A 20,878-nucleotide genomic window follows, 5' to 3' on the forward strand; every position below is an offset into this window, starting at 1 on the left:
ACATATTATAAATTAAGAATTCATACATAAGCAAACCATAACTGTGAGAAGAACAAAAATGGACTTCAGGCACTTCATAAAAAGAAGTTCACATGCCAGTACTTCTTTTTTTGTAATTGAGAAATCAAGTTTCTTGAGCAGCTTAATTTTCCTTATGAATGTAAATGTTTAAAAACATAATATCTGCAAACGAAAGTATGTAGATTTGCATTATTTTGTGTACATTTCTTTCATGTTTCATGCAGGGGATGATGACCAAATATGGCAACCAATGTCTATAGTATGAAGCAGAACAGTGAGTTCAGAAAAGGGCAAATATCATAGTGATAATTCTTTTTACAGCTAGTTCCTGTCACTTCTTCCCTGCCCCCAACATCCCCACTCCTATATAAACCACTCACCTGCCTGCAGAGCTTTCTCACTCCAGGCACAACCCACCGAAGGCAGTCAAGATGGTAAGTGGTGTGATCAGACTAACTCATTGGACACTTCTTTATTGTCCACCTGTACAAATGTTTGCATTCATTATTTTATGTCTGGTTTTACACAAGGCATGTTTCTAACTAGTTTTCTCTATTTTGAGCTGTAACATTTTATGCACTAATGTTAAGCAGAGCACAATCAGTGTATTAATATTCAAAAATGCTGTGTATATTGCTGCTGAGATTGGCACTCCTCACTTAACATATTCAAACAAATATTCATTCATATCACATTTACTGGTTGGATAACAGTAGCCAAAGTGGTTCATTTAAAGTGACATATCCACAATCAAATGCACAATCAATCACTAAAGTTCAGGCAGGGAACAATGATCTCTTGTATATCTTAATATTTTACGTGAATTCATACACTTGTGCAAGACAGAGCAAATAAGAGGACTATTAGTATTGAATTACTATGAATCAGTATATGAATTAGAAGTATTCATAAAGCTCAGGAAGAATGCTGTTGTCACTGAGCAAAAAATAAATACAGAAAATGCCATTATTTCACATATTAAAAATATTATAAATGCATGCATTTATCAAAACAGGCATTTGATGATTCACCCCACTCCTACTGGCAGTAGTTTGTACAACTTAACATATATCTACTCACCCTGTATAGTCAATGATAAACAGCTAATCTGTAGGAGTAAGATGTGACTTTGAAGTTTGTAGTTTGTCTGTGGTGTAGGTTGAGTTATCCATGGGTGTGGTACAGGTATATAGTGGAAGAATGTTGAAGTTCATGTGAAACTATCAGGTGATTCCTGATAGGGAGGACAATAGTGAATGCAAGTTATTGCTTCATTGATTAACTGACCAGTTTCACTCACTGATATTACAGGATGCAAACATTTAACTTCCACCTTAGGTGTTTCAGTATGTGTGTTAGATGTTTAAAATTTCTGTTTTATCTGCAATTGCTACATGTGCACCGACTTTATAGAGATGTGTGGTACTGATAGGTTGCTAGTTTCTGCAAATCTATTATGTTAGGTCCCTATGTGAGTGTATTTTTTATGGTTTTACTGCCTCTATGTGACGACCACATGCCAACGAACAAATAAGGCGCCTTCCTGTCTCAGTACTTTTACAGCCGTGGGTACACAGTTCCACCCTGGTTGATCATCAACAGCTGAGATAAGAACATCTATGAACATCAGTTCTCTCATTGTATACACAATCATTTATATTTGTCTTTAATGTCATAAATTTTAAAAGCTAGTGTGCAACACCTAAATACTGACACCATATGGTAAAAGTCTATCAAAACTGAAGAATCTTTTAACTTCTTCTAACTTGGGTTTTCAGTTGGCAGTGTTTTATTCTACGTCACCACTGTAAATGTAACTTTAAATCTGACCCATCCATCCATCTACCCATCCATACACATAAGTTCCCTTCTTCCTCTGTCATTGTTATTTACAGCTCGTCAAGGACATGACATTCAAGGAGGGGCATGAGTTCAAGATCCGAATCAAGCCCAATGACAGCTGCAGCAGGTAAAACTTCCACATGTGATATCAAGTTGTCACTTATTGAAGCACTTCCTGAAAATGTGTCTCTACAGCCATTATCTCTGGTTCATGTAGTTTAGCATTTACATGTGGATCAATAAAGAAGAATAAAGAGGAAGTTGAGCCAGAGTACTGTGAGATAGTTTAGTGTTTTAACCACTTCTTCCGTTTACCTTGCACCCTTTTGACCTTTCTGTTCCTGCCTCCGTTGCAGCTTTGCCATCAACATCGGTCACGACTCTGAGAACATCGCGCTGCACTTCAATCCCCGTTTTGAGGCTGGCAGCATTGTCTGCAACTCCTTGTCTGGGGGATGCTGGGGTGATGAGCAGTGTGACGGAGTCTTGCCCTTTTCATGTGGGGAGGAATGCAAGGTGTGTGCTGATAGATTGGTACAGAGTTTGTGAATTGTCTGTAATCACTGTCTGCTTGTCTGATACCAAACAACAGAACTGTGCTCTCTGAAATACACCTACCAATGACATGTCTAAGACTTTCAGTTTTATAAAGATATTAAACAGAGCAAAGCATAAAAATGTATTATTTCTATGTTGATAATCAACGGATCTTTTCAGATACAGTAACAATTTTAAGGTTTAGTCTAAATAAAGCGAGAACTTTATACACATGCACATAGTATACTTTTCTATCACCTTTGCCAACATCAACCACAGGTGACAATTACAGTGAAAGGGAAAAGAAATGACATACTGCAGGAGCTATTCAAGCTCCAAACTGGGTTGCATAAAGCCTGCTTTAATCCACTGCTTTAATCATTTTACCTGCATTGCATTAATTTCATGATTCACATCACATCCTGAAGGATTTAACTCATATGGTTTTATGATTGTTCAAGCAACAAAGGTTCAAAGCTGCTTTGTAGTGTGAATATAGTTCACACATGTCTTTCACCATAATGAGGTTATTAGCAGCTTTGATATCAGTGCTATAACACTGTTAGGTCAACTAACACTGAGCTACACAATCATAAAGAGGTTTATAGACTCATAAAACTTAATGACTACAGAAAGACGCTCACTGGCTGCTTCAGTATTTTCTTATCTTACTTATCTTACGTATTTTAGTATCTTACAGGCAGGTTTTCTGATCTGTTGGTTATGCAACAGTGTGAAGTAACTGATGACTGACAATTAAACATTATCCGTATGTCCCCTCACTCTCTTTCGTTTACAGTTTTACATCAACTTCAACTCCCAGCAGTTTTACATCAAGCTTCCTGATGGCTCCATGATGAACTTCCCCAACCGTCTGGGAGACGTCAAGTACAAGTTCTTCGACGTGAGCGGCGATGCAAGGATTGTTGGCATCAAGATCAAGTAGAGATCAGTCTCTTCTTGACCCTTGACATATCCACATTTTGTTTGTTGTAGTAATAGTGTGTTTTACATTACATATAAATGTAAACTAACAGTTGCTGCTTATATTGTAATAAGAAGACATGGCCCAGAGAGGGAGCCACAGCACATCTCATGTGACTGCGTCCACTCGACATCTCATTGGTTCCTGGATTTGCTAATAAATGCTGTGAAAAAACGAAAAGAGCATCATCTGTGTTTGTCATCATTACTCACTCTCTGACACACACTGGTACAACATAATTTCCATTTATCTGTATCATAGCTGCTTAATTTACATTTATGCCATTTTAACTTCATGCAACTTTCTTAGAACACAGTCATTATAAATGGTAAATCTAAAACAGCATCTAAACTTGTAAAGCAGTTACTAAAAAAAAATCTGTATTTCACATATATATATATATATATATATATATATATATATATATATATATATATATATACGTTATATATGTATATTAGGCATCTTCCACCACTTCTTTCACATAAAGAAAGCTGCGTGTTAACATATGTTAAACACCAACAAAAAACAATGAAGCAAAAGAAAGAAAAATTTAAACAGGAGCTGTAAATAAAAGTTTCACGCAGTGTGAATGTGGTCGATATATATACTGGACTGTGAGGATATGGCAGATGATAGACGACAAAACAGGATAATGCAAGACGATGAGGGACAATATACGAGAGACGTGAGATGAAGCACATTCCTACAGACACAATTTACAGTAGGACTCAAAGAGTTGTGGCCTGAGCTTGAGGAATGTGGCACAATGCAACAACATTCCCTGGAAGTAGATGAAATGTGTGTGCGCGTGTTCAGCAAATGGTAAAGTAGAACTACATTTTAAATGATTGTCCAAAGATTAGAAATGTTTTTTCAGCAATCACAAAGTCAGTGAGTGCTGTGGTCACTTCTTTTAATCAGTCAATTATACAAATCAGCACCTTTTCACCATTTTGTAACAGTTTCAATGCAAATTTTAAAATAACTCAAATTTAAAAACATCACACATCCTATTAAACACGTTTGTCATTCACCATCTAACAAGTCAGATTTTCCTGCTGCACTGATTTTTTTCTGTGAATCATTAACAGTAGTAGGGAACGTGTAACATCACACCACATGTGTTTGCTTACAATTATGAGATTTTTATGTTTTGTGCAAAATTCCTAGTTTGAAAATGTCCTCTCGGGCTGGTGAGTCCGTTCTATTGTTGTCCTCATTTATTCATCCTTAAACGTCCTGCAGTGGTGTGGTCATGGCTGATCCAGGGTCGGTCCTGCTTGACCCTGCAGACTGACCTTTCTGTGCCAAGTAATCCTTATAGTTCCGGGTCAAAAGAGTGTAAAGAAATGGATTGATACAGCTGTTCCCATAGGTCAGACACGTGACAAAGAAATTCACATAATTATGAGCAGCTGCAGACAAACCTTTGAGGGATTCTGGAGAGAACAGTTTGGCTAACTGCCACCCCCAAAAAGGCAAGAAACATGCCCAGTAGACCACTACAATGCTAAAGATCATTGATACAACTCTTTGTTTGAGTCCTCTTCTCCTGACAGAGCAACTGCTGCCTCCCAAGCTAGCCTGGGCTGCCCAGTAACGTCTGGCAAGCCCAGCATACAGTCCAACAATGACCAATCCAGGCACTAAAACACTTGTAAAAAACAGGATGGTGATGTATGCCTTGAAGCCCTCAGGAGTCCAGGTAGGGAAGCAGATACTCTTAACCAAACCTGCTGCAGTGGGTTTGCGCTCCCTGAGTTGCATCATTACCATCATAGGCAGTGTCAGCACAAAAGCTAAACCCCAAACAATCCCTGCAGTTAGCCTTTGAGTGCGGAACGAGGATCTGTGTGCACTGAAGGGCCTGGCCACAGCACGGTAACGCTCCAGGCTCATTGCAACCAAAATGAAAACACTAGCATGCATGGTGAGAAGATCGAGACTCAGAAGGATGCGGCAGCCGGCTTCACCAAACAGCCAGTTGTGGGCAAAGTAGGTACAGACCACAAAGGGGATGGTGGAGAGGTAGAGCAGGTCCGCCAGAGCCAGATTAACAATGTAAACATACATGGAGCCCGTCCGGCGCAGAGCAGCTGAGCGTGTAACAATGAGCGTGTATGTGTTGCCTGCCATGCCAGCAGTGCACATGATGATCAGTGTGGTACCAAGCAGGGATGTCACCCAAAGGCCTCCACCATCACCACCACCACCACTCTCTTGAGGTTTTCCATCTCCAGCTCGTGGGCTTAGAACAAGTCCCAGCTGTGGAGTGATGGTGGCATTAGGAGTGTAGTTCATGGTCGATTCACAGATCGAAGGTCAGGGGTCTGTGTTCAAGCTTCTCAAACAGTCAGTTACCACAGATACTTTTCTCACTTCTGCAATAAGTTAAAAAGGTTTTCGGCAATAATTTGGAAAAGTTTTCATAAGCACTTAATGCTGTGATGTGAAGATGAGAGTTTTCCCAGGTGACAAGCAAACATTACATGTCATAACTCTTTACAGAACTCTGTTAGAAACTCTAAATTGTTAAAACTAAATCCAAGAAATAGAACCGATGGCATTACGTGAGACAACAAGAATCACAACTGTATTAATCCACAGAAAAATTGTAGACTCAGCACACTGAAGCTTCAGCAGCTGAAGAGCTGCCTGTGGCTGGCAGGCCTTATCCGTAAAAATAAGGTCCTCCACACGGCCATGATCCTATACTTCTCTAATACTGACATAGCAACAAAGCCTCCAGCAAAGATTTGAGGCCTCAAGAAGCATCAAACAGGAGAGATTCTACGTTAGAGAGTACAGGGATTTCGCTCTTGGGTCTTGGACATTCGACAAGGGTCATTTGGAAGCAGTGAGCTGGCAAATCCACTCAGGGAACTGAGTTTTAAGTTGAGTTTGAAATCTCTGAGAGCAAACTCCTCGGGTGGAGAGATGTGCTTGAGAAAACTTCAGTTGCTGACATCTGTAGAGTCTCTCACGATGAAACAATTCTTTTGTCCATTTTGACACAAAAGTGGAGGAAAATATGCTCTTTCTTCTTTAGCACGGCGTCTTGAGTAGATTTTGTTGATTGCACAAAGTAAGATCAGCAGCTGTAAAGGATCCAGTCAAAATCCATCTTGTCTTCTTTCTTTAGTGTTTCTACTTTAATTCTTTCATACTACATTTTAACAAAGATCCCTTTGTTTTATCCAAATAATCCACAAGTCTTCACTGCAGCTCTTCTGCACCTGCGTGGATCTACACTGATGGCAAGAAAACAACATCACCCATTCTGCATTTAACTCCAGACTTTTAACAAGACTGTTGTGTCTGTGTTCTGTGGGGGTTTCTTGGTTGCAGTCCTATCCCTCCTCCTCTTGTCATCTCCCCTCTGTCCTACCTCTTTCACACCAAGGTGAAAAACTAGCATGGGCCTATAGATTTATGTGGAATTTGTCTCTGGCCTCAACCTACTGTCTCTAAACACCAAGGTGCAGTTTTAGACACCCACATATATCATTAGAAGGAATAAATTGTTGATGCAAAGACAAACACATACAGTATAAAGCAAACACATTACATCAATATACAACCACTGTAGGACTACTACTAGTAAAGAAAAAAAGAAAATTAACACTAATTAACACTCAGCAGTCATTTTCTGTTTCTGGTCTATCTCATTGGTTTTGCTTCGATTCGTATCTGAAGAACATTATTAAATCATAAGTAAGCAACCAAGTGTGTGCTTAAATTTACCCTTCTCAAATGCACATTTCCTCACAAGCTGACATGCGCTGCTTTCTGCCAGTGAACTGATTCCAACTTGATGACATATTAGCAGACAGTCTGAAAAGGTGATAACTGATAAGAATGTGATGTGATGTAAAAATGTCAAGTCAGATGTCACAGTCAAATAAAATAAACAATTCAGATGTTTTTTTGTTTTTTGTTTTTTTATTAGTGATTATCAGTGAATTCATTTGTGAGTCAACCATGGTCAAGAGCAGATTGTGTCTCAATTCAACATATTTGAGTGTAAACAGAATATGAGCATCTCTTTAACAAAAACATACAGACATTTTAACAATAGCACTAAAATCTGTTGGTTATTTGACATTTATAAAGGTCAGAGGAAAATAACAGTACTGAGATTACTGTTCAAAGGAAGTAAAATGTAGATATGTACTGTATGTGTGCCACATGAAACTCAGCAGTGTAGCTTTTCTATCCCAAATGCATTTACAGATGTTCTTTAATATCAAAGGAGTTCACAAGATCGTGACTAAGATGGACAGGTGGAACCTCTGTGGCCTCTGGAAGGCTGCTAGAGGACGTGATCATCACTGAGACCAACCAGCTGATATACACCACATCAACAGTGATCACTGCCTTTCATAAGGGAGACTTGTGTTTGAATCCCGGCTGTGGCCTACCTCCAGTAGGGGTGTTACAGTACGCTTGGCTCTGCCTACCTCAGGACAAGAGAGGGAAACAGGGATCTGTTCAATTCTATTACACAAGTAACCTGTATCCTATGGAAATATTGTAAAGAGTACTTACAAAGTTTGCATAAAACAAGTGAAAAATATTCCTTTAAGTTTTTCTTAAGGGGAAATATATAAAAACCCACCGCAGCTGTTTTCTGTCCTTTTTCATGCTTTCAGTTTTACCCATTTGGATCGATATAGTATTGCAGAGGCATCATATCAAACTTGGATATAAAATACTAGATATAAAAGAACCAAGGCACCTCTCCTCTCATCTTATAATATATAATATACATTTTATAATTCAAACACAACCTATAGAGAAGCAATTTAACAGTAGCTTACTACCCAGACTAACTGACATGTGGTTCCTTTTAGGTGCAAAAACCCTCCCACAGCGCTAAATGACAAAAATACCAGAAAAACTAAGCAATATACTCATTCTTAATAATTACTACTGTGCATCAAAGTACTTTTATTTGGCCAGATGCTTGTTTCTGATGCACCAATGGATATGACCTTTGTCCTCTTGTTCATATTATTAACACCACTACTAGAGAGCGTCTTTGGCACTTTGAGCAACAAGCCTCAGTCCAGGGATGAAGGTTGAATGTCTCTGTGCTGTCTCTCAGGGTGTCACAGCTAGAAGTGATGTGGCTCCTGATCCTGTGTCCTGATGGTCCCACAGGCCCCTATTCCATCAATGCCTGTGCTTGAACAAGGCCTCCACTTCAAAACACATAACAATCCAAAGTTACTTTGATCCACACACAGTTAGCGTTTTATTTGCTGTTGAAGACTTACGTTACACTACCTCGTATCAAACAATGAGTTTCTTTTTGTAATTTGTAAGAGCCAATTCATTTTTGTAGCTTGTCTCTTCTGTTTATTAAATAGTTTGAATTCTTACTTGTGTACTCCTGGGGGGACATCTCAGCCTTCATGACATTACTGAAGTGTTTCACCCAGTCCTGCTGGTCAATCTCTGTCTCGCACGTGAACAAGAAGAAGCGGTCCGGTGTTTCTAAGGTGATACCACATTGCCACGCGCCATTGCAGTGGGTGCCAGCGGGCAAGCCGGGCAAAACGTTGTAACCATGGGCCTTGCTCCCCAAGAAGACTTCACCTTTGGCAAAGGCGTCCTTCAAACAGAGGTAGAATCAAGCTAAAATGTGTTTGAGGGTACAGTGGATCTTTAATGTAAAATACAGGGTACTTCTAGATCCTCAAATATTTGAACACAGAACACTTACATAAACCAAAAACCATTATGTAGACACCCAATACCTTACATGTACAATTTAGCTGTTACTCAAATGCTCAAATTACAGTGGCTTTGAGTTTCTACCATGATTCCCAGTCCTCACTTGTTTTCACTAGACTTCCTTTTACTTTCATCTACAAGTTTTTGTCTAACACGCCCAGGGAAAGTTGGACATTTCAGTCACTTAGCATCTATAATTATTGCACCTCTCCATTGAACTCTTACATCAGCAGCATTGCCGAGCTAATCTGCCTTGGTTATCTCATGTGTATTTAGCCAAGACTTGGGCAATCTGAGCCACCCCCTCTTAAGGCTTCAAGCTAAGCCTCTGATAACCACTGCAGTAAAAACTCCAAGCAATTCACTCACTCAAAACGAACAGTGTTTACAATGGTTTGAACAATGGTATCAGATATAATAGGCAAATGTTCTCACACAGAGTTATCTGCAATTGTCCAGTTTAGCTCGTTCACTTCACTCTTAGACTCCAGACTGTAAAGTCATGGCAAGAAATACTAAGTATAATAGAGGTACACTGGGAATAAAAAGTCTTCATATCTAACCCTCTACTTAAATCTACATTATGCAACTGTATTTATTCTTCATTTATTCTAATTTTTTTTTTTTTACTAGAATTATGCTCCAAAATATATCGCCCTGTGCACAGGAGCTGTTGATGCCTCCTGTGCACATGATGAGAGCAGAGACATTCACTTCTAAAGGTTTTTGACTGAGGTTCCACTCGCTAACCAATTATTTCTGGTTGATTAGTAAGTTTTGGAACATTTTTTTTTTCGTTGTTTTATAGCAACCACTGCCTGAAATGCTCAGAGGACTGAAGCAGAGTGCAGCAGAGAAGCAGCAGATGAATATCATCAATGCATTGTTGGACTCCACACCGAAATCAAGTGGGACCATACACTAAAGTAAACTCTATGTCTGTGTGTGTGTGTGTGTTTGTGTGTGTGTAAAGCTGCCATACCAGTGGATCTTTGAAATACATGAGTCGCCTGTGGTCCAGAGTGAACCAGCGTTTCTTGAAGCCTTCCCTCTGCTGAAGACAAAGAAGTAGACAAACTGTCAGACATGCGATTGGCTGTTAACAGAAGGAAACTGTTTAGAGACACAAAGCAGCATTGTACCACCAAAGGTGGCATCTGTCTGGTTTTCAAATCAAAAGGTGACTCACTGCTAATTACAGTATTCTCTAAAGACTTCATACGTCAGACCTTACTGACACTTTATGTGAGACTGTCAAATGCTAACATGGCTAGGGTGCAATTGATGTTCATCAATTAATATCGAGTCAACACACAGTGTACTGCGACGCTCTAATCATAATGTCAGCCTGTGCAATCATAAAAACTTCAAAAGGTTGCAACCTAATTAAATATGTGTATGTATGAACTTGACATGCTGTTCTGTTAGTGTGTAGTTTGCTCATCATCTAACCATTATAATTAGGCAGTGGACTGTGTGGCATACTGTAGTCACATAACCATCATTCAACACTGGACATAAAGAGGTACTGTGTAAAACATGAAAAAAAGCTGCTACATCACATAAAAACAAGACAAATTTGTATCATTGTATGAAAGTATTAAATATGGGTGATGATAAGAGTCCTGACAAGAGACATACGCCGTGCAATCTGCAGGCCGGACAGGAGTAACCAGCAGTTGGTTACAATTTATTACAATGCTTATCTAAAGCCCACAGAGACTCAATTTAGAACAGGCAGATGTTTAAAGCTAATCACCAAGGTAAATATTTAGTTGTTTGTCATTCATTCAGCCTAATTCAACCACTGCATCAACAATAAATTCTCATTTATGAATCAATAGCATTGTCTTGGAACTGTCACTGGACCATGAAAACACATTAAAGCCAATCTCATCCTTCCAAAAAGTGAGATCAAAGCATTCACACTTGTTAGATTTGCATGGATTTCTGTTTTCTCCTGAGAGCTGAACACGATCAACTAATTTTCCTCTTGGCGGCATCATCTGAATGTTTACGCCACCTCTTTCACAACACTGTGACGATGGTTTCAAAGAGTCAGTGTAAAGTTTAAATCAGTGTACACACCTCGGTGTCCACCTACACACAGTGTTTCATATTATCATTGTGGCATAAGCCCAAACAACTGACTGTTATATTTTCGATTTGCTGCTGGCTCCTTCCACAAATGCAGTATGTCAGTCGTACGTGTGAGGGAATTATCACATCCACTTAGCAACTGCGGCAAATTAATGAGCCCTTTCATCTCTTAACCTGACAGACGAAGATTACACTGAGAGTCTGTGTGTGTGTGAATGCAGAACCTGTTGTGTCACTGAGGATCACAGAGCCTGTTGTTGTCTGTGTAGGTGCATGAGTCTGGACTCTACGTGTGAATCACATGTAAGTACATACACAAATATAAAAGTGTTGATGCAATTGTGCGTGACTATGTGCCTGTTGTGAGTGTATCTGAGAGTTTGACACCTGAGGATTAAGTCGATCCTCAGCGGGAAGCCTTTCATTCTCTTTCAGACAGACTGACAGACAGATGAGCGGTAAGACAGCCAGGTAAACCCTCTCAGCTGTCAGTCAGTCTGTCAGGTAGCAGTGTTATATAGCCGTGCTGACAGCTGGGCTGGTTAGCCTGTTAGCCCAGCTTCCATTCAATTAAAGCATGGAGAGTGGGAAAGGGGATCACAGAGGGAGATCTGAAGAGGAAACTGTGAACATTATGTTTGTAGGAAATGTAACTGGGCTGGTTTGTTTTATGTGTGTTGTTTACCTTGGGACCTGTCTTTTCCATGTATCCTTCCTTCAGAAAGTTCCGGGTAAGTTTTGGTACCAGCTGTAAGTAACAACACAGACAAAGAGAAAAACACAATGCAATCACTGAGGGTTTCACTGATATCCAGAGAAAATGCTAAATGCAGAGAAAACATGTCCAGTGAGTGTGTATATGTGTGTGTGTGTGTGTGTGTGTGTGTTCACCTCAGCATCTGTCGCTCCAGGAAAGGCCACCTTTAGATAGTGAAGCTGAACTGCACGGATGTAATTAAACCAGTTTACAATCTCCTAATGAAGACAAAGACACCTTGTAATTGTGTGAGGAGAAGTGGGACTGATCATAAAGCCACGCCTGGTGTCACAGCATACGCCTGAGTCAGACCTATTTCTGATTGAACCCCTATTACACTAGTTCTACACAGTTTGACCAAACGTCTAGAACAGGGGCTGAAGAATAGGAGCATTTGAAGATTGATGTGCTGTTTTATACAATGGACTGAGATGCATTTTCGCACCCAACTCAGATGACAGAGCGTCACTAATAAATTCTCTACTGACCACAACACTGAACTGTTCCATATATTTCAGTGTGCATTCAGGAATGACAGAAAGATGGATGTGATGCCTGAATGTCATCTGCTAATGGATTCCACCTGCCTGTTAAATGGGTACAGATAGTTTGGAACGGTTTGGAGACTCGCCCACAACAACATGAAAAAGGTAGTTTGAACACATGTCTCTGCCTTAATCTGATAAACTTCAAGTATCCAGTATGAAAGCCACCTTATTATGCCATTTAAACCACCCAACAGTTCAGATTTTGTTTTCAGTAAAATATATCTTAGAATTTCTTTGAGGATTTCAATAGCTTTTACATGACTTTAAATGCGTCTTACAGTCTCACACTATTTCCCCAGGACAGAGAGAGAGAGAGAGAGAGAGAGAGAGAGAGAGAGAGAGAGGAAGAGACCTTGCCGCTATCATGGTAGACAAAGATGTTGCGGGTGCTGTAGTCTTTGAGGTAGGTGATCTGCAGGCCGTTGGGGTTTCCTATCTTCTCTGGCTGGAAGGTTGCATTGATGGTGTCCACCTTGATCACTGCTTTGGGCTCCTTAGCCTGTCGTTGACATTAAGAAACCACATATCTTATTTCAGATTTTTTCTCTGAACTTTCATGTTGCTGCAATCTCCTTTACTTCTTCATCACTGCATCTGTTAATGCAATAGAGCGAATACAATCTTTTTCCACTTTTCCTCTTTTTTCCTTACATCCTGTTCAACCACTTTCTCCTTCTTACAAACACCTGTGCAATGTAAAACAGTCTACTGCTAATTTAATTTAAATTCAATTTAATTTATGAACATGATATCTTGTATGCTGATGCTCTTTATATCTCCTGCACCCATGTTCTGTATGTTTTCTGACCGTGATAATAAAACTATTGTTTACACATCAGTCTGCATTACTGATGACCTTTACGTCTCAGACCAGTGCTAATCCAGGCGGACCTGTTTGTGGTTGCTGTGTTTTAATCTGTCCTGACTTCTGCCCTTGACTTTGACAGGAAACAGATTTTATAGAAAGTTTTCATAAGATATATTAAAATTGATTTCATTTGCTGATTTATCCAGTATGAAAAAAAAAAAAAACATCAAATTGGCTGAGGAGCAGTCAGCTGGACCAGAGTCAGACTGTTACTTGTACCTGAATACTTCACACACTTCACCAGCTCACTGGCTTTAAAAACCTAAAGCATCGTTTGCTGTAGTAGTTCAGCAGTAGAGCATAAAGACACTGTTTTCTCAATAAAAAGACATTTGTATGCAAAGACATATGTTAAAACACACAGCATAATAAAAACGAAGAGTGGCTGGCTTTTTCCCCCAATCTTTTTAAATATATTATTCCCACCTCCCCTGAGCTGGTTTACTGTGACAAACAAAGTGCTCCCTGTGCTTCCAGCCCTAATTGGTGTGGGTGGTGTATAGCTTAGTGAATCAGCCACACTGACAGAGGACAGACTGCTGGTTAAGCTTGTCAGAGCACGCTCAGATGCAAAGGAGGGAGCAGGTACCGATATATTTTGTTGTCTTTTGGTAGGTATGTATAATTATAAAGGGAATTGTGTGCAAAAGAAAATGCTGCAGCAGATAACATTTTTACTACGATCTTATGTCTTCATGGTGCTCTCTAATTAAGGTGTTTGTGATGTGGTTGCATGTGTGCGTGGGTGTTGCTGGAAGTGAACCACTGCCTTCAAACAACACTAACTGGGACGCAGTCTAATTACAGTAGGAAACTGGTAGGTTGGAGGCATGCTTATCTGCAGGCAGTGTGTAGTTCAGTGTGTGTTTGTGTGTAGCTGTGTGTATCCAGGCTCGGTAAAAGCTGCTGCTTACGTCATATTTGGTGAAATACTTCAGAGTCCCCTCCACCTCTGAGAGGACGAATCGCCTGCTCAGGAACTGCCCGTTATCTCGACCTCTCTTCATCAACAGGCCATCTTTAGTTCCTGCAGCAAACCGACAGTGATCATTCATTAGTGTGGAATAGAAATAATCATGATACAGAAGAACCTCAAAGACCCTTTCAAAGTTTTAAATGCAACGTCATGAGCAGCTTCCCAAGTTGATGTCACATTAAAGAAACCTCAGAACCTCATTCACACAGACAATCATACTCTGTTACCTCACAGGTGAGACACTGGCTCCTGTCTAGCTCAGCTGGTCCTCACTGGCTTACACATACACACAAAATTAAGTCACCAGAAGTCTGTAGGCTGATATTCTGTTCTCAGGCTTAACTCTCTAAAAAAAACCTCTGACCTCATCAAGAACATACAGCCAATCAGCACATCTTGACCTTTATACAACACTCATAAGATTACATTAGAGATGTACACATGGAAAATTCATTAAAAGTGGGTCATAAATACATGTACACAGTACGACATGACCATGATTCTGTAAATTGAACGTCAGTTAGCATCAACATGTTTTTTGTGTCTGTGCACACGTGTTCACACTCACCTCCCTCATATGTAAAGTTCTTCCCTGGCTCAGTGAACTCTTCTCTCTCGTACTTTGCTCTTATCCATTGCTCCTTCAACACCCTGATCACAAACAGACCAAATGTCAATAGAGCTCCCTTAGAGCAGACTGATACACATTACTGGCACATGAGGTTGGGCTGGGCAGCATGGACAGTGAAGAAACATTAACATGTTTAAATCTATAAAACTTCTAAAAACTAAACCGGTAAAGCTGACAGTGAACTATGGGGATGTTAGCTGTCAAGTCTTAAAGTCACACAGTCGAAAATGTAGGTTTAGAAGTATATGTAGGAAAAGACAAGATAATAAATCGTTATTGGCAATGTAAGATATACACAGAATAAAATTAATTAACAGTTGTACTGAAGAGTAAGTATAAAATTAACCCAGAAACCATTTTCCAACTGTGCTTGCTTTAATGTGCCAACTTGCTTTAATTTATACCATGAATTCAATGTTGGAGAAATAACTCTAGTGCTATTTGACAATGTGCGATAAAAATCATCTCGTCTGTCGGCATCAGACTTGTTTGTTCTTGCCTGTCTGTGTTTGATCCAAATCAGTTCATTGTACCAGATGAACTTTCTGACTTTCTCTAAATCTAAAGATCCAGCCTCACATACGCTAAACAGGACAAAATCGGAAGACGGGAAATGCTGCTCTCTCTCATTTACATTCCTCTGCATCAGTCTTTACCTAGTGATGAAAAACGCAGCTCCACACATGTGTACTGTAAATGTTTGAGGGTGTGGAGATTCCAGCCCTCAGGCACATATTTCAGATCAAGCTCTAAACATGCGCTGTACTTTCCAGTCATGAAGAGCTTTGGTAAAACCTGACTCCTGTATTATGTGAAGGAGTTTCTTTTTATGTCACACGAGAAGCTTTGCTCTTTTATAAAAATAAATCCCCTGTTTCAAATTCATACAATTCCTAACATTCCTGTCTGGAAGCTGCAGCCCAGCACAGTCACCCTCACACACTAACCCTGGAGGATCCCCATACACAGAAACATGCATCTCAGCAGCAGTGAGACTGCAAACAAAAACACTTGTGAACAAATACAGTACTGGCTGATTTTGACTTTATTATCATAATCTGGCAGACAGTAAAGTCAATCAAGGTATAAGGTTTATACAAATGTAAACAGACAGGTTAGACCTTGGAGCTATGAGTTACTGAATGAATTCAATCTGAATGAACGGGTTGGTTTAATCCTTTAATAGTCTAACAGCACAACAGACACAGTTAACTTACTCTTTCTGCACATGCTTGAACCCTGTGGAGGCAACATTACGTTTCTTTTCATTTCTTTCTTGATGAGCTGTAAAGGTCGCCTTGCACTCTCCTTTTGTTTAAACGTTTCAGGAGCACTATGTGCTTCTAAAATTGCTGCTTAATTAGAAAGGAAAGCAGAAAGGCAAACACTGGTCCCATGACACCCTGAATCCACTTCTCTTCTTCTCCTGTCATCTTCTACTTTATTATTTTCCAGGAGATTCAAACACTTCACACTAGGTGCCAAAAACGTTCTATACTGATTAAATCAGCAGCAGATCAGGACCCAACTGAATTTCAACTGAACCACAGTCAAGTCCTGATTGCAGATTCAGAGCCCAGACTTGAATCTTTTTTTTTATTTTTATTTTTATTATTATTATTTGTGGAATGACTTGAAGAATGAACTCTTCACAGACACGCCCTGTACAACTTGACCAAGCTTGAGCAAAACTGGCTGGTAGAAAAGTGCACAATTACAACTTCATCCTCTCCAAGGTAAACACATGAGGATCTTTGTAAAGGCCCTGACTGAGCTTTCACCCGCGTAGCCTGGTATGGTATGTTTCAAATACACCAGCTTCAAAAGGTAATTGACGTTGTCACAAAGTCTTGTGCTAATCAGGTCCCACTTGTACTTTAAGTATGAAAATCTGTAGATATCAAACTTATTGAAAAGTACTGACTGAAATGGTCTCCTTATCACATCAACTTGAGAGAGATGTTTTTTTTCTTCATTAGCATCATCAGATAAAGTCGTGAAGAAACCAACACACATGAAAACCAAAGACAAACAGGAAACCACGGGTGCACAGGGGTGTTGGTTCACACATGCTAACAACAAACGTTTGTGTATATGGCTACTTACTGGCAGTCTTTGTGGGTTGGTTTGTAGTAGTACACTGGAACAGCAGCCTCATATTTACTCTTCATCAGCTGATTTCCATTGTCAGCCATGAACTAACACAACATACAAATGAGAACAGAGACATTTTTGTCATTTGCCCGACGGGAGAATAGATCTAAGAGCTCACAGAGCTAAGAAAACAAATAAAATGATGCACCAAGGAACCAACATCATAGTATCTGGTGTCTGTGAATCCCCTGTATGCTTTCAGGTAGGGTCCTAGGCAGGAATGTGATGACCTAACCTTTGAGAAAACTGAACCAGCTTTATTTCCTTTTAAAAGCTTTAAAAGTTTGCATAGAACTGTTGCTATAAACTTTTGAATTGACCAGGTGGTTAAGGACGTTTATTGGCCCCTTCATCCAACAGACTGATGGATTAATTAGATAATTAATAGATATAATAGTGCAATATAATACAAAATCCACAAGAATCATTAATCAGTATGAATCTAGATTGAGACATTCGGCACATAAAACTCTGGAAATGGCCATACAACCATGAAAGACTAAATTAAATTAATTCAAAATGACTGTGTAGCAATCAGAACTCTAGTTCTTTAACTAGCGCATCAACAACAGGTGGCTTCATTAAAACCTGATGTGCTGTGTTTGTAATCAGAGCAGAGTGCCGTCTTAATTGAAGAAGTCACCATCCAGAAGGAGATCAATTAACCTTATTTTAGTCAAACAAGCAGACAGAAGAAGAAGCTGGAACATTGTGGATGATGAGCTGACAATACAGTATACAGGTGTTTGGTTTTTTCCCCACTTAGCAAAACTTAAATTAATCAGAGTAATCATCTGGTGGCTCTTGACACATGATCAGTCAACTGCAGCTCACAAAAACAAAAACCAGAAGGAAACTAACAAGAAGCACTCGTTGTTTTTATCAGGGTGAGTATCAGTGGGTGTGGGATGGAGGGCTGCTGCGGGCTCTGGGGGTCTCACCCTTATCTCGTCATCTTCCCAGCGAGATAGGCGCAGGGACTTGACTTTGCTGATGCTGGGAATGTTACGGTGGATCCCAGAGCAGGCCAGACAGATGAATACCCCCAGGGAGCAGGAGCCCCACCCAGGGTCTGCAGAGAGAAAGGTGGAGAGAATGAATGGAGCGAGGAGTGGTGCAGAGAAAGACAAGGAGGTCAAAAGATGGAGGGATGGAGTTTTTGTACTGTTATTTCTTTTTCCTGGAACTCTCTCTTTGTTCCTGTTCCTGACTTACATTCTTCAAGTTGCCAGTAAACTAAATGTATGTTCGCATGTGCATGTGTGCATGAGACTGCCTTGTTCTAATAAATCAGATTGCAGATGTGAAGACATTTTAGAAATTCCTTGAATTGATACCAGTATGATGTACTTGGCTGGTTGGTACTAATACTAAAAAGTACTAATGGTAGGACTAGTCCTAATTTTTAGCTGCACTGATGTTCACAATGCCAGGGAGAGAGAGCTGAATCAACACGGACCAGCCCACACATGCACAAGACAACCAACATGTCAAAGTGACTCCCTTTAGTCTGCACTCTCGGGTAAAAAATATGACTAGAGGGACTAAATCCTGGAGTAAAAACACAGTAGTTTTAGCAAATAAGCAACAGGTATTAGATGGTGCAAACACTGTGCAGTGAGTCAACTAGTTAAAAGACATAAGACCTGGCAGTGCTGTTTTTATTGTTGCATTGTTCAGCTACACAGTGCCTTGGGGCCTGGATTCAGCGATTTCCTCATTTGACTGTGATCCACTGAAATGCAACGTATCTACGGCACACCAGGGCCTACACTGACGGTGTCACCTTATTATGGAGAATAAACTAAACCAGAGCATATTGAATACACTCAGATAGATAGATAGATAGATAGATAGATAGATAGATAGATAGATAGATAGATAGATAATGTTGAAAGAGAGATTTTTTTCTAAACCTCTAACCACTGGCTGCGGGTGTGTGAACATCTACACTCTGCATGTCAAGACCTGTTGAATTCTCTTGAGCTTCTTCTCTTGAAGCCTCCATCACAGAGCAGGACTAAAAGGCTTCATCTATAATGTTTCATTCAAGTGCTCCAGGAAACCTCCCTCTTTAGGGTTTCTAACTCATCTTGTAACCCACTGAAGGTTAGAATAAGAGAACAGCAGAAGGTATACATGTTTTATATCAAAGGTTAAGTAGTATGAAGTACTTTGGGCTGCAGTGATGATCAGGATGTGTTCATGATCATGTAAAGATCTTCAACATATTGACAGGTGTGCTCGCCCCCTCCTACACAAACACTAGTTCAAGAGTTGCTACAAACACTGACTTCCCCACCGACAACATTTAACAGCTAAATACTCCATGTTTCATCTTACCCGGAGCGCCGCAGTCTGCGCAGGCGTCATTTCCAGGCATATGCAGAATTTCCCGCAGTGCTCGGATTGTTCTCTCATTTTCCGACATTTCAGTGTTCAGATCGACTAGTTCTCCGACCTCGGAGTAAGACAGGGTGGGACAGGGGCGCCGCAGAGGCACCAAAGGTAAGAAAGGCGTGTCTCTCCTGGATCTACTGCCCTACTTGAGTCCAGCGCGCTGCGGGCAAGTCCGCACAGGTGTGAGCCCCCAGCGCAGGCAGCGTGTGTGCCACAGTAGAAAATAAAAAATCAAGGCCTCTTCACAAAGTTTCCACTCGCATTGTCTCTTCTGTTTCTGTGGTCCAAGTCCAGTACTAACGGACTTCAAGTGGTCTGTTAAAGTTTCGAGGTAAACCCTCCCGGCCTCCCTCTGTGGCGCGCTGGTTGTGCGCACGGCAATGAAAGCCTACACTAGGAAGTGCAGCGCAGAGGTTGTTCAGACTTGCTTTTCCGCATAATTTGAGGTTAGATAACTATGCATCGATGTGTTTTAGTTCAGCAGATGTTATTTACTTAATCCACAAAGACTATATTAAATGGTCGACCTGTCAGATTATTGTACTGACCTTTAGACAGATGAGATCCAGTTTATATCTAAGGTTGATGCATTATTACAAACCATTAATAGGCTGACAGACTCTGTAAAACAAATAAAAATAAATAAATAAAATAACTGAGGTACTGTCTGATAAGTATAAATATAGGTAGAAGTATCAATCTAGTGGTTCATTTACATTATGAGTACCTATGTAGAAATGTGCCTGCAGCTATTATTACTGAATCTGACAGACTTAGTTTTACCTGTTTTATGTACATTAGTCCACTGGCTGTGACGTAACACTAACTGGTTCTTATGACTAACAGAGTTGGTTACTAACCTAAGATGTGAACACTGCATGTAATGAATGCAGAATACTTTATGGCTTGATCATTCACCATAGATGCAGCTGAAAGTATGAGGACAGGCCTGTTCACATAACCTTCATGGCCAAGGGCTGTTTTTATTGTTTGGACCTCTTTGACCTGTATTTTACACATTTTCTTGTTTTAAAATAACATTGTGCTCAAAGCTGAACTCCAAAGAGAGATTTTTTATTTTCCCAGTGTCAGTGTGTTTGTAAAGTGTCCCGACCAACCTGAGCTGATGTAAGAGACTAAAATGTAGTAGAAGTACAGCAGAAACACTCAGGGTACCACTGCATCTATGTGGACACGCTGTCAGTGTTAGTTTGGTCAGTAGGTGGCAACAGTTCACCACCTTTCTTCCTGTTTTGACTGCTGTGCTCGGTGCTGTATGGTACAGGTGTGTCTGTCAGTGCTTTGCCTTTATGGGCT

The 20,878-nt window shown here is 40.1% G+C and overlaps 3 protein-coding genes across 3 annotated transcripts; 1 reads left to right on the forward strand and 2 right to left on the reverse strand.

Moving 5' to 3' along the window:
* Nucleotides 1-398: 398 nt before the first annotated feature.
* lgals2b (lectin, galactoside-binding, soluble, 2b) lies at nt 399-3,565 on the forward strand. The gene is made up of 4 exons (XM_026360257.1): nt 399-455; nt 1,917-1,990; nt 2,220-2,379; nt 3,200-3,565. The coding sequence occupies exons 1-4, from the start codon at nt 453-455 to the stop codon at nt 3,344-3,346; spliced, it is 384 nt and encodes a 127-aa protein (XP_026216042.1). The 5' UTR covers nt 399-452; the 3' UTR covers nt 3,347-3,565.
* Nucleotides 3,566-4,618: 1,053 nt separating this feature from the next.
* Nucleotides 4,619-5,689, reverse strand: LOC113162335 (urotensin-2 receptor). Its single transcript, XM_026360410.1, has one exon. The coding sequence runs from the start codon at nt 5,687-5,689 to the stop codon at nt 4,619-4,621; it is 1,071 nt and encodes a 356-aa protein (XP_026216195.1).
* Nucleotides 5,690-7,321: 1,632 nt separating this feature from the next.
* On the reverse strand, nt 7,322-19,944 carry zgc:92360 (ArfGap_ADAP and PH1_ADAP domain-containing protein). The gene is made up of 11 exons (XM_026360461.1): nt 19,505-19,944; nt 18,103-18,233; nt 17,114-17,205; nt 14,945-15,027; nt 14,315-14,427; nt 12,885-13,031; nt 12,119-12,202; nt 11,913-11,975; nt 10,110-10,181; nt 8,774-9,005; nt 7,322-8,592 (listed from the first exon to the last, which is right to left on the reverse strand). Exons 1-11 carry the CDS (start codon nt 19,590-19,592, stop codon nt 8,564-8,566), a joined length of 1,134 nt encoding a protein of 377 aa, XP_026216246.1. The 5' UTR covers nt 19,593-19,944; the 3' UTR covers nt 7,322-8,563.
* Nucleotides 19,945-20,878: the final 934 nt, after the last annotated feature.

The sequence above is a fragment of the Anabas testudineus genome, chromosome 1 (genome assembly GCF_900324465.2).
Source record: "Anabas testudineus chromosome 1, fAnaTes1.2, whole genome shotgun sequence".
In the NCBI taxonomy this organism is placed as follows: Eukaryota; Metazoa; Chordata; class Actinopteri; order Anabantiformes; family Anabantidae; genus Anabas; species Anabas testudineus.

Coding starts and splice junctions, on each gene's coding strand:
- zgc:92360 (XM_026360461.1), bottom strand. CDS start 19,592: ATGTCGGAAAATGAGAGAACAATCCGAGCACTGCGGGAAATTCTGCAT. Junction 14,428..14,944: donor GAACTTTACATATGAGGGAG/GTGAGTGTGAAC, acceptor GGTTTGCTGCAG/GAACTAAAGATGGCCTGTTG. Junction 11,976..12,118: donor CTGGAGCGACAGATGCTGAG/GTGAACACACAC, acceptor TGTTACTTACAG/CTGGTACCAAAACTTACCCG.
- lgals2b (XM_026360257.1), top strand. Junction 1,991..2,219: donor CCCAATGACAGCTGCAGCAG/GTAAAACTTCCA, acceptor CCTCCGTTGCAG/CTTTGCCATCAACATCGGTC. Junction 2,380..3,199: donor CATGTGGGGAGGAATGCAAG/GTGTGTGCTGAT, acceptor TTTCGTTTACAG/TTTTACATCAACTTCAACTC.
- LOC113162335 (XM_026360410.1), bottom strand. CDS start 5,689: ATGAACTACACTCCTAATGCCACCATCACTCCACAGCTGGGACTTGTT.